At 51.3% G+C, this 16,515-nt stretch overlaps 1 protein-coding gene across 1 annotated transcript in view; it reads right to left on the reverse strand.

The window, feature by feature from the left end:
• Positions 1-11,353: 11,353 nt before the first annotated feature.
• The window catches only part of LOC146869413 (E3 ubiquitin-protein ligase TRIM39-like), a 141,774-nt gene continuing 136,612 nt past the window's right edge, over positions 11,354-16,515 (reverse strand). The window contains exon 6 of the mRNA XM_085599806.1: positions 11,354-12,107. Coding sequence (XP_085455932.1) covers positions 11,596-12,107 — 512 coding nt within the window. The 3' untranslated portion in view covers positions 11,354-11,595. The remainder of the gene's footprint in view (positions 12,108-16,515) is intronic.

Below are 16,515 nucleotides of genomic sequence, written 5' to 3' on the forward strand. Positions count from 1 at the left end.
CCACAGGACACATTAAATAGGAAAGAGATGCCAAACAATGCTTTTAAATACTAACAAAGGCAGCGTGGTGTCAGAAGGTTGCACTGTCAGCCCGTCCAATTATCCCTTGGTCTTGGGCTAAGGGGTGTAATGACTATAACACCGCAAGAGATGGACTAGAGTCTGCCTGAAAGAAACCACAAACATTGTAGCACCCTCTGGCCAGGCGTGGCCAGAGGATATAAATATATAGGGGAAGACCGCTCGGGGTCCTCCTCCGTACTACTACAGCGATGCATGTGTCGTCATTCTTTGCGCTGCTAGGCCGCACGCTCGCCCTAGACTACGGCCACGTTACACTGGTGACGAGGGTGCTGATCACCCTGTGGCACCATTTCACCCACATCACTGTGGTCATAGACCTACCTGCGCGATAGCCCTGCTGAAAGCTGCTGTGCTGACTGCTTGCGGTCGTGGAGCCAGCCGCCTACGCCAGGGCTGCCGTGCCACCTCCCCGCCTTAAGAAGCACCATAACAGCGTAGCGCGAGGGTGCAGCTGCCTGTGAGCCTGTCGGACACCGCGGCTCCTCCCCTGACGTCACGCGATTCTGCACCAGACTGGGAAGAGTCCAGAGGCCGGCACCCAGGAACCATGCACACCTACAGCGAAGATACCACGTGGGAGCCCGGGTGGTAAAGCTTGTACCACAGCCACGCGGGGAAGGAGCCTGGAACTAACGGTGCCTGCAGCGGCATACAGACTCCAAGGACTGTCCAGGCCAGGACACACACACACAGACAGTAAAACATCAACCCCCGTCACACCAGCCACACAACACACCCAGGTCAGCACGCTGCCTCCTTTTAGCGAGCTCAGCGACCCCGTTACTTCGTTCCCTTGGTGGAAGATATGGATCAGCCGCCTGAACAACTACTTTATCTCGACAGGAGAAACGGACAACAACATCAAGAGGTCGCTATTACTACACGTCGCAGGGGAAGAAATATACAAACTCTTCGCCCATCTGCTGAACACAGGAGCCGCCAACGACTGCGGCGTGGCAGTCAGAGCTCTGGATGCACACTCTGACCAGCAACCCAATCCAGACTATGAACGTTTCAAGCTCCGCCAAGGCGGCCAAAGAGCAGGAGAGTCCATAGATGCATTCCACGCACGTCTGAGTGAACTAGCCAGCACATGTACAGCAGACAACCAAGCCAAAGAGGTGAGCACACAGGTGATACAAGGGTACCGTAACAAAACCCTTAGGAGCCTCATCCTCTGCCAACCAGGGAACCCGCTAGAAGATATCCTTGTCGTGGCGCGATCCCACGACCTGTCAGACGCCAGAGCAACAGAGATGGATCTCGCTATCACTCAGCAACCGGAGAGGCCCACCGCGGTGAAAATGGAGCGTTCGGATGCGATCCGGACACAAGGAAGACAACTGGCAAAAGTAACACATAGTTCAAAGTATGGATACTGTGGATGAGAAGGACATCCTCTGGAGGAATGCCCAGCACAAGGACGGACCTGCTCCAAATGCGGAACCCTTAACCACTTCGCCACTGCGTGCCGAGTAGGGCCCAGAAACAAAGGCGCACGTGGACGGAGGCCACCCTCCAAGTCCGTGAGACAACTCTCCCTGGAAGACCACGAGAACCTGAAGACGAGTACAGGAACACAAAGGCAGTGGCATGGCCTTGAGCACTCGTCCACCAAAGATGAAATTGAATGCTTCCTCATATCGTTCGCACGCGACTTGAAATGCAGAAGGCGCCCGCAGCCCACATGCGTAATTGAGATACCAGGATCCCGCATCACAGCTTTCCTCTACACTGGCGCATCCGTCAACGCCAGGGGCAGCCAGCAATACAAGCAACTGCACCCCTGGCCACAGTTGGTCCCAAACAATATCAAAATCTTCACAAATGGAAGCCAAACACCGTTGCCCCTCAAAGGAAAAATGATGCCAACAACTGGTGTGGCCCAGAAAAAGAACGCCTTGGCAAACTGTGCAGAGTGTGTGATGATCTGAGCATGACAGCTGAGGGCCTGGTGCTTAGAGGGTTAGGATCGTGATCCCGGAGAGCCTTCAAGAGAGAGTGACAGCCCTTGCACACGGAGGCCACCAAGGGACTGTCCGAATGAAGTCGCGAATGAGGGAGAAAATCTGGTTCCCAGAGCTGGAAGCTGCTGTTGACAAACTGGTGCAGAACTGCCACTCCTGCCAGATCACCAGCAGCCAGGAACCCCAAGCACCAATCATCATCGAAGAACCTGTGTCGGCTCCCTGGTCACAAATCAGCCTCGATTTTGGGAGCTTCCCAGATGGAAGAGTGACTCCGGTGTTAATCGACAACTTTTCCAAATATACAATCGTTGAAATGGTAGACTCCACTGCATACGCCCATGTCGCACCAATCCTAGAGAAAACCTTCGCCTTATTTGGACTAGCCCAAGAACTAAAGACAGACAACGGTCAACCGTTTCAAGGAGGATAATTCAGAGACCTACCTTCCTTGGGCATCCGACATTAGCGCATCACCCCTTAATGGCCACAAGCCAATGGCGAGGTAGAACGGTTCATGCGCACACTGAATAAAACCCGTCGAATAGCAGTGGCAGAAAAGACTAACCCGGAAGCGATGCTTCATTAATTTTTGCAAGAGTACCCTAGTACCCCACACTGCAAGACACAAGTATCCCCATGGTCCTTGATGCTAGCTGGGCATAGACGGGACACCCCCCCCCCCCATATCGGACCACAACACCTTATGAACCAGCCAACACCCAAGCCCGAAGAGCCCAAACCAATGAACTTCCTAGCAAGAGACAAAAGGCCAAGCCTCGGCTCCTCATGCCAGGGAGTCTGGTGCTGATTCAAAACCATCGGGCAGGATGGAAGTTCAAGACACCCTACGAACCAGGGACCTGGACGATACTAAGGGTGAACCGCACGGCCATCACTGCCAAGCGCGGAGAAGTAGTAGTCACCAGGAACGTGTCATAGTTCCGGAGAGTCGAGCGCCCGAATGAAGGAAACCCTGATTCGGGAAACAACGAAATTGAAACCGACTGGATCGAAGGAAGCTCACAGCCCATCTTGGGAGGGTCGCACTTGGCCAGTCATCCGAGCTCTCAGGCAGCTCCACCTGCAAGGAGCGAAGAACCGAATGTCAGCTCTTGGCCAGACCCAACCACCCAGACTACAGGTTGTCGGTCCAGCTCTCAATGATACAACTTGTGACCTAACCCATTGTCCAGTCAGAGACTGAAAGACTTTGTTTGTTAAGTTCTGTTGAGACAGTTTGATACCAAGCTGGGAAGGGATGTAATGACTGTAACACCAAGAGCGCAGGACTAGAGTCTGCCCTGGGAAAACCCACAAACATTGTAGCACCCTCTGGCCAGGCATGGACGGAGGATATAAATAAATAGGGAAATACCCCTCATGGTCCACCTCCTTCCCAGTACAGCTATGCGTGTGCACCATCATTCTTTACCCTGCGAGGCCACGCGCTCGCCCGAGACTACAGTCACGTTACAAGGAGCACAGAAACCAGTCTCTTGAAATAGAGGGGGGACTCTATCCGCCCGCATCAACCCCGGCCTCCTGCCTTGGTTTAACCTAATCAAAGACTACAAGTCCCAGAAGGAAGAAAACAAACCTGGACTTGGGGATCATTCCCCTACCTCACCTCGAGGACCAGGAACCCCCAGAAAACAAACCTGGACTTGGAGATCATTCCCCTACCTCACCTCGAGGACCAGGAACCCCCAGAAAACAAACCTGGACTTGGAGATCATTCCCCTACCTCACCTCGAGGACCAGGAACCCCCAGAAAACAAACCTGGACTTGGAGATCATTCCCCTACCTCACCTCGAGGACCAGGAACCCCCAGAAAACAAACCTGGACTTGGAGATCATTCCCCTACCTCACCTCGAGGACCAGGAACCCCCAGAAAACAAACCTGGACTTGGAGATCATTCCCCTACCTCACCTCGAGGACCAGGAACCCCCAGAAAACAAACCTGGACTTGGAGATCATTCCCCTACCTCACCTCGAGGACCAGGAACCCCCAGAAAACAAACCTGGACTTGGAGATCATTCCCCTACCTCACCTCGAGGACCAGGAACCCCCAGAAAACAAACCTGGACTTGGAGATCATTCCCCTACCTCACCTCGAGGACCAGGAACCCCCAGAAAACAAACCTGGACTTGGAGATCATTCCCCTACCTCACCTCGAGGACCAGGAACCCCCAGAAAACAAACCTGGACTTGGAGATCATTCCCCTACCTCACCTCGGGGACCAGGAACCCCCAGAAAACAAACCTGGACTTGGAGATCATTCCCCTACCTCACCTCGAGGACCAGGAACCCCCAGAAAACAAACCTGGACTTGGAGATCATTCCCCTACCTCACCTCGAGGACCAGGAACCCCCAGAAAACAAACCTGGACTTGGAGATCATTCCCCTACCTCACCTCGAGGACCAGGAACCCCCAGAAAACAAACCTGGACTTGGAGATCATTCCCCTACCTCACCTCGAGGACCAGGAACCCCCAGAAAACAAACCTGGACTTGGAGATCATTCCCCTACCTCACCTCGGGGACCAGGAACCCCCAGAAAACAAACCTGGACTTGGAGATCATTCCCCTACCTCACCTCGGGGACCAGGAACCCCCAGAAAACAAACCTGGACTTGGAGATCATTCCCCTACCTCACCTCGAGGACCAGGAACCCCCAGAAAACAAACCTGGACTTGGAGATCATTCCCCTACCTCACCTCGAGGACCAGGAACCCCCAGAAAACAAACCTGGACTTGGAGATCATTCCCCTACCTCACCTCGAGGACCAGGAACCCCCAGAAAACAAACCTGGACTTGGAGATCATTCCCCTACCTCACCTCGGGGACCAGGAACCCCCAGAAAACAAACCTGGACTTGGAGATCATTCCCCTACCTCACCTCGAGGACCAGGAACACCCAGAAAACAAACCTGGACTTGGAGATCATTCCCCTACCTCACCTCGAGGACCAGGAACCCCCAGAAAACAAACCTGGACTTGGAGATCATTCCCCTACCTCACCTCGAGGACCAGGAACCCCCAGAAAACAAACCTGGACTTGGGGATCATTCCCCTACCTCACCTCGAGGACCAGGAACCCCCAGAAAACAAACCTGGACTTGGAGATCATTCCCCTACCTCACCTCGAGGACCAGGAACCCCCAGAAAACAAACCTGGACTTGGAGATCATTCCCCTACCTCACCTCGAGGACCAGGAACCCCCAGAAAACAAACCTGGACTTGGAGATCATTCCCCTACCTCACCTCGGGGACCAGGAACCCCCAGAAAACAAACCTGGACTTGGAGATCATTCCCCTACCTCACCTCGGGGACCAGGAACCCCCAGAAAACAAACCTGGACTTGGAGATCATTCCCCTACCTCACCTCGAGGACCAGGAACACCCAGAAAACAAACCTGGACTTGGAGATCATTCCCCTACCTCACCTCGAGGACCAGGAACCCCCAGAAAACAAACCTGGACTTGGAGATCATTCCCCTACCTCACCTCGGGGACCAGGAACCCCCAGAAAACAAACCTGGACTTGGAGATCATTCCCCTACCTCACCTCGAGGACCAGGAACACCCAGAAAACAAACCTGGACTTGGAGATCATTCCCCTACCTCACCTCGAGGACCAGGAACCCCCAGAAAACAAACCTGGACTTGGAGATCATTCCCCTACCTCACCTCGAGGACCAGGAACCCCCAGAAAACAAACCTGGACTTGGGGATCATTCCCCTACCTCACCTCGAGGACCAGGAACCCCCAGAAAACAAACCTGGACTTGGAGATCATTCCCCTACCTCACCTCGAGGACCAGGAACCCCCAGAAAACAAACCTGGACTTGGAGATCATTCCCCTACCTCACCTCGAGGACCAGGAACCCCCAGAAAACAAACCTGGACTTGGAGATCATTCCCCTACCTCACCTCGGGGACCAGGAACCCCCAGAAAACAAACCTGGACTTGGAGATCATTCCCCTACCTCACCTCGGGGACCAGGAACCCCCAGAAAACAAACCTGGACTTGGAGATCATTCCCCTACCTCACCTCGAGGACCAGGAACACCCAGAAAACAAACCTGGACTTGGAGATCATTCCCCTACCTCACCTCGAGGACCAGGAACCCCCAGAAAACAAACCTGGACTTGGAGATCATTCCCCTACCTCACCTCGGGGACCAGGAACCCCCAGAAAACAAACCTGGACTTGGAGATCATTCCCCTACCTCACCTCGAGGACCAGGAACACCCACCTGCCTTTCTCGGGTGTGGAACTGGGAAACTTGAGCGCGCTGGCTTTCAAGAGGGGCTTCACCTTATGCACTGCACCTGTTGCAATATTGCCAATACTCTGCCCCCCCATGGCTGACATTTTTATGCAAAGGCATAAGAATACGATATGAGTATAAAAGTGTTCGTAAGTTTTCAGCACTGGGAGCCCTACCCATTTGTCTTCGATAAAAATTAGAATTGTGCTTAAAGCTTTTTCTTGGGTGCTCTGTTTGCATTTTGAGAGCGGCTGGGATACTATGCCTCGGGCTTACAGATGAAACAGTTTGAGGCTCGCAGGGGAGTTCAAACCTGCTAGAATGATGGCTAACGGCTGGCAATATTGAGATATCCTCGTGAGCCCCTATCTAAGCAGACCTCATGCTTTGCTCCTGTGTACAGGATACCAGGCCCCGGGGAGAGTAGCGTCTGTGCGCGGGTGAGATCTGCATTCAGGGGCTCCTGCCCCCGCCCCAGGACCTGGGACATACAATGGAAGCTACGTAGCAAGCGCGTGGCCGCTCGAGACACGACTGAAGGCGTGCTCTAGGAAACAATCATGCATGGTCCCAGCTTCTTAGGGGCCTCTTCCTGCGCACTTCTGGTTTCGTGCCCTCGGTTCTCTTCTTGGGCTGATACTCGGTGAGCCTTTTCTGTGTGTGGCTTCGTGGGTCTCTTTGCTGAGAACTTGAGATTCTCCCCTTCATTTGTAGCCTTTTAGTTCAACGCCGGGCACTGCTGGATTGAGTCCTTGACTGCCTGTCTTTCTTCTGCTTAGTGTGGCTGCTGGGCTCATTCAGCTAACATATTTGTGAGGCAGACTTTTGGTGGCCTGGCAGTGCTCTCTTCAGTTTCACCTTAGACCCAAGATGGCGCCAGCGAGAAGACGGGTCGGCGCTGCGGCGCTTTGAGTGACCGGGGGCCATAGACGACGAGCGACGGAGGGGTGAGCTGCCCTCCTATCCCTGCCTGGGACGGCCCGAGCATAGTGGGGTCTCTGAGGACAGACGTAGTACAGACGACCTGGGCGCCCCCCCTGGCCCCACCCCACCAGAGGTGTCCCGGACTGCTGCGGAGATCTGGCACCCCGCGGAGGCGGGCGGGCGGCCGGGCCTGTCTAGGTGCAAACAGCTTATCGTCTGGAAGAACTGCCGCGACGGAGGAGAGGGCTGCCTGGAGGCGGGGGCGCCCGGAACACTACACACGGCACTTTCAGTGGCCGGGGGCTCAGGGGGGCGGATGCCGGAGGGGTGAGCTGTCCTCCCGTCCCTGCCTGAGACAGCACTGGCGGGGTGAGGTCCCGAAGGGCGGACACAGAGAGACCAAGAACAGCCTCGGACGAGTGAGCTCCCCTCCCCCCGCCTCGCCAAGGGTGTCCAGGAACACAGCGGGGATCTGTGGCCCTCCAGCGGCACTAGCGGTGACGTGTGGGCGGCCGGGCCTACCTGCATATCACCGGCCAGCCATCTGGAAGAGGCGCCGGGAACACCGAGAGGGATGCCTGGAGGCAAGGGTGCCCGGAGCACCAGACAGGCGTAATCGCCCTGGGCGGGCAAGGTGTAGAGGCAGACGATCGCTGGCGAGAGGCTGTGGAGGGCAGCACCTTAAGAGTGAGCCTTGGCCCCCCAGGACGGGCAATGAATACTGGTGAGGGGAGACTGGTGTGCGAGTGACTGCGACGGGGTGGTGAGGCCGGGAAGAAACTGCGGAGGTGAAGGGTCTCGCCCCCACGTGTGCCGCCTTCTCCCCCCTGCCCCATTGTTAGCTGTGACGCGAGAGAGCTGGGACAGATCAGCAGCATCCAGGCGGACTGGCGAGGCGGCTAGGCGGAGACTGCCTCTGGTGCGGCCAGGAGTTACCACCGGCACCTGGCGGTCAGTGTTGCCAGATCTTTTAAGCTTTCTATAGCCCAAAGCCAACTAAAAAGTAGCCCAATATTGCTACTTTAGGAAAGGAGGGGCAGGGACGGCGTCAAGCAGGCAGAGAAGGCATTGGAATTGATGTTGCAGCAGTATGCCAAGTGAATATTTGTCTAATAAAGCGCTTTAACATACTACTTTGCTGGAGCGGTGTATATATATTTATAATCTGGCAACTAGCAAAAACCAAAATTTTACCACACAACCGTAAAAATATAGCCCAATTGTACGTGATCTAGCCCAATCTGGCAACACTGCTGGCGGTGCGCAGGCCCCGCACGGAGGTAGGGGCAGGAGGAGAGTCCCTTGACATGGGCTGGGACCTGGGAAGCCCATAGCAGCATGGAGGCGGCTGACTGTTATACACTGTTTCTGGGGCATTGACTGAGTCTGTGAGAGCCAGTGGAAGAGGTGCACATAAAGCAGTGGTGATCCAACGAGAGGCTGCGTGGTAACTGCCAGGAGAGACTGCTGGACACAGCTGTGCACTGGCCTGGAACAGCACCGTCCGGGGCAAGAACCCTCTGCATACCCAGGCCCAGAACCATCCACCATGGGCAAGGACAGGGAACCAAGGCCGCCACGACAGGGCAAGATGGATCAATTTGCAAAAGTCATTGCCCCTCCCCCCGAGGACTGCCCGACCCCTCGCTCGACACGGACACCCTCCTCCAGGCGATCAATACATCCAGAGAGGTACTACGGGGGGAGATCGGTGCAGTGGGCGCAGAAGTGTCGCTTCTGTGACAGGATCTTAGGAATTTGGCAGATAGAGTCACGGAGACAGAGACCCGGCTGGGTGAAGCAGAGGACTCACTGCAGGACCTACGCAAAGGAGTGACGGACCTGCAATCTTGCCACAAGGATCTACTATGGCAGGTGGATGATGCGGAAAACAGAGCATGCCGCAATAACCTTCGCTTTGTGGGCTCTAGAGAAGGAATTGAAGGAACAAACATGCCCGAGTATCTACATACATGGCTTCTACGCACCTTCCCGAATGACAAATTCTCTACTTGCTTTGTCATAGAGAGGGCTCATAGGGCGCTGATGGCCCGACCCATTGCCGGAGCACAGCCACGTCCTGTGATAACACGCTTTTTGAACTTTCTAGACAGAGATATGATTCTGAGAGAAGCCAGAAAGATCGGGGAGATCCGACACGAGAATGCATGCATAATGATTTTCCCAGACTATAGCAGAGAGGTGCAGAAGCAGCGCCGCACATTCGATTCAGTTAAAGCCAAATTGCGGAAACATAAGATCCAATACATGCTACTCTTTCCTGCGAAGATGAAAGTCCTGTTCTTGGGCAAATCCCACTTCTTCCAGACACCGGAGGAGGCCTGGCACTGGCTGGAGGAACGCCCTGAACTGGGGCGCCCGGAAGCGCAGATGCCTCGACGAGGGCCCCTCTGGAAGGGGTGCCAGACGATCCCCGGGCCCACAGCATTCACTACGACCGCGACAATCTCGTAGGGGGAAGACTCCTGGAGACAACTCCAGATGTGCCTAAAGACACAGGTAGAGTCAGATGACGCAGTGGATGCTCCTTGGACTCCAGGCTCTCAGCGGGCGTACACTCGCTCCGCCTTCCTAACCGTCTCCAACCGGACACCGAGAACAAAACCAGAGATTCTTCCTCCGGTGAGGAGGAGGCTGCGGATCCCTCAATGCACCCTTTGGCGGCTGAGATCCTCGCGATGGAACGGGACGCAACGGCGGAGGTTACAGCGTCACAGGGAGAACCGCCGGATTCCCACTCGTGAATGGTGGTCTGCAGAGTTGACCGTGGTCTGGATTGATATTTCGGAGCCGACAAGCTGGATATTCACCCCCCCTCTCTCTCTCCTTATTTTCCTTTCCTCTTTCTTTCTTCGTTACTTCTGTCAAAGCCTATAGAGACATATAGAAAACCCACGGAGCCGTAGTAAAAATGTAAAGATAACATTGGCGATTAAGGTTCCTGCAGGACGGAAATTTAAGTTTTATCTCGTGGCTGTTTCCACTGATGCTAAAGGATCACGGAGGATTAACATGCCTGCTGCAAAGAACATGCTCTTGTGTGTTCAGAGGTTTTCATGCGACAATAAAAATGTAAAGGTAACCTTGGCAATTAATGTTTTTGTGGGAGAGAGATCAGAAGTTTTATCTAGTGGCTGATTCCACTCATGCTAAAGTAGCGCAGACGATTAAGGTGCCTGCTGCAAAGAACATGCTCTTGTGTGTTCAGAGGTTTTCAGGCAATAATAAAAATGTAAAGGTAACCTTGGCTATTAATGTTCCTGCTTGAGAGATGGGAGTTTTATGTAGTGGCTGTTTCCACTCATGTTAAAGTAGCGCAGAGGATTAAGATGCCTGCTTCAAAGAACACTTCCTTGTGAGTTCAGAGGTTTTCAGGTGACAATAAAAATGTAAATGTAACTTTGGAGATTAAGGTTCCTGCGGGAGTGAGAAGGAAGTAGTGGCTTCATCCTTGAAGGAGTATGTGGGGATGTGTGGGGTCTACAGCGGAACTAGATTTCACTTTACTAAAAAGTGTTGGAAGGGTTTATCTGGTAATGGGGAGGGGGCGTTTGTGATGCAGACGGTTGGTGAATCCAGAGTCTTTTTTTGGGGGGTAGAATTTGGTGCATTTATTGTACTTTATAGGGAACAGTAAATTTCGGAGATTTAAAAAAAAAAGGTTGCTAGATCATTGCAATGAGTGACTGTGTGTTCTGGGAAATTGCCGCCAATCGATGTGGTTAGGGATTTAAGAATTTGGAAACACAAACCGTAAGACCGGTAGTTTCGTTGTTTTCAATCGATATTTTACTATTATAAACATGTTAGATTGGTCCATGGGGCCATGCATATTACATTTACCCTTATTGTCCTTTCAATAGTTTGTAGACATGCATTATTAATCTAATTCTAATTGGTGATTTTTGTTGTAAAGATGCATATGCCAGTCACATGCACCCCCAGCAACCTACCCACATGCATCCCACCAACAGCACACCACACCATGCCACTGCCCCATGTCACTGCACTAGACACCAAGTTTGCAGTACGGAGCACAGCAGCCAGACTACAACATACAAGGCGAGACCGTAGCCAATGCTGGTTTAATTCTGCAGAGACTTTATCATATGTTACATGCGGTTTGGTGCATGATTCACATGGCAAACATTGTCTGCCCTTGTTTTAAAAATGTACAAGGAAAAGAGATACATAGTTTCATGTGAGGCTTCTGGTTGTCATGGCAACAGGTGAGAGGGTCCTTGTGAAGAATGTTCTTTGGAATGTTGGGGTTTGAACCGTGGATGACAGTTGAGGGGGAGGGGGGGGCTCACACCAGCCTCAGCTCCGCTCCTCCCCAGAGACAGAAGATCGGGAAGAGCCTCTGTGTGAAGGGCGCGCGCGGGAAGGAGTAGAGAAGCTCCATGGAGTCCGCATTGTACAGGGACAGCCGCCCCCCCTCGTAGTCCAGATACACCCCCAGCTTCCGGGGCTTCTCACGAGGGGACAGAGGGGTCGCAGGGGAGGTGAGAGCCTTGTACTGACCCGCTCCCCCCTCCACAGCCCAGACTCCCCGCTCAGGTGACCATGTGAACCCTCCCTTCCTGTTCACAGACTCCGCTGCGACCCCCACATACCACCCTCCCCCCTCTCGCAGCAGCTGCACCTCCCAGTAATGTCTGCCGGAGGTGAACCCCTCGCTCCCCAGCACACAGCGGTAGGAGGTGAATCTCTTGGGGGTGTGTGGCAGAGTCTGTGCTGTGTCCGTCCGTCTCACACGTCTCCCCCCCTCAGACAGGAGGAGCTCAGGATGAGCCGTGTCAGGATCCAGAGTCACCATCACTGCAGAGAAGAGATTCACAATTAGAGATTTAATGACACAAAGAAAGGCTGTAATTACTGCTTCTGTTTTACATGTGATTAATGTACACCACACCTGGAAGGAGCACGCGGCACTAGAGAGTGCGGCACTAGATAGCGCACTACACTAAAGCGCACAGCACTAGACTGCTCACTACACTAAAGCGAGCGGCACTAGACCGCTCACACACTAAAGCGCGCAACACTAGACTGCTCACTGCACTAAAGCGTGCGGCACTAGACTGCTCACTGCACTAAAGCGAGCGGCACTAGACTGCTCACTACACTAAAGCGAGCGGCACTAGGCTGCTGACTACACTAAAGCGAGCGGCACTAGTCTGCTCACTACACTAAAGCGAGCGGCACTAGGCTGCTGACTACACTAAAGCGAGCAGCACTAGACTGCTCACTACACTAAAGCGTGCAGCACTAGACTGCTCACTACACTAAAGCGCGCTGCACTAGACTGCTCACTACACGAAAGCGTGCTGCACTAGACAGCTCACTACACTAAAGCGTACAGCACTAGACTGCTCACTACACTAAAGCATGCGACACTAGACTGATCACTACACTAAAGCGAGCGGCACTAGACCGCTCACACACTAAAGCACGCAACAGTAGACTGCTCACTGCACTAAAGCGCGCAGCACTAGACTGCTCACTACACTAAAGCGTGCAGCACTAGACTGCTCACTACACTAAAGCGCACGACACTAAACTGCTCACTACACTAAAGCGTGCGGCACTAGACTACTCACTACACTAGAGCGCGTATTCATCCAGAGCACACACTACACCGAACAGCACACTGTATTACATAGGACATTCTACTACACACTACACGCAGCATACTACATTGCTCTACCACACATGACGCACACTACAATAGCAGAGAGTAACAGTAACTTGATTAGATGGTACGGAGTGATAGCTACTCCAAGATTTACTGTACTAATCAGTACTCTCTAATAGATAGTACAGAGTAACAGAGCTACTAGAAGGTATACAGTACTAGTCAGTACAGTGCATTAGATGGCACAGAGTAACAGAGATACTCCAAGGCATACTGTACTAGTCAGTACTCTATAATAGATAGTACAGAGTAACAGAGCTGCTACAAGGAAAACAGTACTAGTCAGTAGCCTGGATCATATTGCATTGGATGGTGTAGAGTGAGAGAGCTCCTAGAAGTCATGCAGTACTAGTCAGTACACTGCATTGTATACAGTACTGTACACTGCATTAGATGACACAGAGTGACAGAGCTCCTCCAAGGCATACTGCACTAGTCAGTACCCTGCACTACAAGGTAGGGAGTAACAGAGCTACTAGATGTGTGATGTGCTAGTCAGTACCCTGCATTAGATGGCGCAGAGTAGGAGCACGACTAGAAGAGATACAGTACTAGCCAGTATACAGCACTGGAAAATACAGAGTTAGAGAGATAATAGAAGGGGGGCGTGGCTACGACACCACGCAAGGTGGCAGCCTAAGGATTCTCTCCGCCGCACCGGACCTTTCATCGGAACCTTTGTTGTGCTTCCTCGGCGCTCTGTGATGCGCAATTTACTCAGCTGGCGTCGGATATGATGCTGCGTCTGGAGGGAGATTTGCCGCATCTTCAAATTGCAGGTTTCCCGCTTTATTGTCATCACAGTCTTTCTCCCTCACGGCGCCCGCCATTTTGTGTACGCGCGTTGCTTTTTTCTCTCACGGAGCTACGCGCTCACTGAGGAAAACTTCTGCTCGCGCGCAGAGACTCTGTATTTTTACAATTGACTGTTACTCAGCCAACTTACATCTGCGAGCCAGGGGAGGATGTTTTTCATTTTGTGGTGCGCAAGATAGACTGCCTGTATCCATGTGTGTCGCTATGGCTCAGTTATCTATATTTTGCTTCAATTTGAGGCGTGTTTCCTATCAGCATTACTGCTTGCTGGCACCCTAATAAGCACGGCTTTACATGCACCTGTTCACCAATCCCTTTTTTGGATGCCACTCCCTAGTTGGTTGCACATTTCATCATCTCATCTGCCATTGTAATGCAGCTCTGACACTCCTATACTGAGCAGATGTAGCACAAAAGAACTTGTGTATTTCTTTGCAGTCTTTTTTTTTTTTTCTTTTTTTTTTATATCATTTGCCTCAGTTCTTCAGCAGTCTCCAGGATATTACTAGTGGACATTTTTCCGCTTTTCATCTACCAGTATCTGTTTCAGCATTGTTCTAAGCCGCTATTTCATGCCTTGTGGATTTGTTGATCTCTATTGCCCTATGCTTCCTTCTTCTGCAGATGCATGTTTTTGTTCTCTCTGACGCTGTCATCATTTGCAAATCGCAACCATTGTTATTCCTCCTTCATTGCTAATTGGATTTAATCACTTTCTATGGGGAAGTTGCGTAAACCGCAGTTCGTTTTTATTCCTTCCAAGAGTCCTCAGGTAACTGTCTCCTCATCTTCTTCAACCTCAGTCTCTGCTACTTCCACAGTTCAAATGGCTGGAGTCACCTCCAATCGCTCCTCAGCGCAACCCGCAACGAACAGGATCTCCTCTCCTGTCTCTTCCTCTAAGCGCGTGAAGCATGATTCCGCTTCTCCGGACAAACCATCATCTCCCATCTCCATGGAGTTACTTTTAGAAGAGATACGCGCTTTGCGACCGTTTGTAGAAGAAACTAACAACAAAATGCAGTTTCTGGAAGAAAAGTGGTCGTCCATGGACAATAGGGTGACGTCTGTGGAACAGCAGGTTTCGGAGATGCAAACTCATTCTCAACGGATATCCTCTTTGGAAAAGTCGGTCCTTGTTCTCCAGCAACACACCGAGGACTTGGAAAACAGAAATAAGAGGAATAACCTACGCATTTACGGTCTGCCAGAATCTTTGGAGGGGGATGATCCTGTTGCATTTTTCACTTCCTTCCTTCCGAAACTTTTGGACATGTCTCTTACTTCTCCTCTCAGTATTCAACGTGCCCACAGGCTTGGCCCCCGTTCATCTGCTTCAACGAAACCAAGAGGTGTTATCATTCTTTTTTTGAAGTTTACGGATCTCCTCTCAGTTCTTTCGGCATCTAGAGCCAAACATCAAGTTGCCTGGCTAGGTCAGAGAGTGTTTCTTTCACAAGACGTCTCTAATGCTACTGCATCTAGAAGAAAAGAATTTCTGAACCTTCGTGCTCCTCTACGATCCCTTGGTGCTCGATATGGCTTGTTTCACCCGTGTATTTTTAAAGTTACTCACCAGAACCGCACATGGACTTTTCAAGATCCTGGAGAACTCAAGAACTTTATTCATATTCAATCCAACAGTGGCATGGACACCTCCACTCCTTCTAGTGGCTGACTGCTTGTTTAAATTGATCGCTTAATTGCTTGTTTAGGTGTTGCTCTTGCTGCAATTCTGATGATGTCTCATTTTCAGTTGTTACCTTTAGAGGAATCCTATTAAGTATAGCCTTTCTCCTGTTCTATCCTACTCTTATTGATTATTTGCATTGTTCTTTCTCTCTTACTCTCTCATGATTTCGCGTAGTTGTTGGATTGTTGTATTTGCCCTATTTTTGTCATTTTTTGCTAACTACCTTTTTTTTTTATGTCTTTATGTAGATCCATGGGTATACTTCTCTTCAGTTTCCGTGGTCTCTTCTTTTGTTTCTTGTCCTGGTGCGGTTTGGATTTTTGTCCTTCAGGCGTCTCATCTTGTTGAGTGTCACCATTGCCCCATTGTCTTCTTATATGTCCCCCTCAGGTATGTTATTTTCAGTCGTCCTCTTGGATATGTACTGTCTCTTCTCGTTCTTTCTTCCTTCCTTCCTTCCCCCCTTTCCTTCCCCTTTTACTACTTGGTGTTATTCATTTTTTTCTCTTTTTTCCCTTTTTTCTTACCCCTTTTGCCCTTCTCCTTCTCCCATTTCCACTCATTCTTTTTCTCTTTCATATTTCGGCTTTTTTGTGCAGGCCGGTACTTTTGTGCTTTTTGTTTCTAGTGCTTTTCTATTTTATGTAAATTCAAAATTGTCTCTTGGAATCTAAAAGGTTTTATTAATCCCATTAAAAGGCAGAGAGTCCTCTCCCATTTAGCCTCCTATAACCCTGACATAGTTCTTTTACAGGAAACACATCTTACTGATGTTGAATCTCTTAAATTGAAGAGGAGTTGGGTTGGTACTGTCTTATTTTCACCTGCCAATAAAAAAAAGAATGGAGTTTAGTTTAGTTTATAGTTTATAAAGCGCGTGAATCACCCCCGAAGGGGTCTCTCAGCGCTCGCCACCGTGTGCTGATGTGCTGAGGTATTATCATTCCGAGAAGAGAGTGGTCTTAAGAGACTTTCTGAAACCGAGATAGTCGGAGTTGCCATTTTATGTCATAAGAAACTAAAAT

This window comes from Triturus cristatus, chromosome 1_1 (assembly GCF_964204655.1).
Source record: "Triturus cristatus chromosome 1_1, aTriCri1.1, whole genome shotgun sequence".
NCBI lineage: Eukaryota > Metazoa > Chordata > Amphibia > Caudata > Salamandridae > Triturus > Triturus cristatus.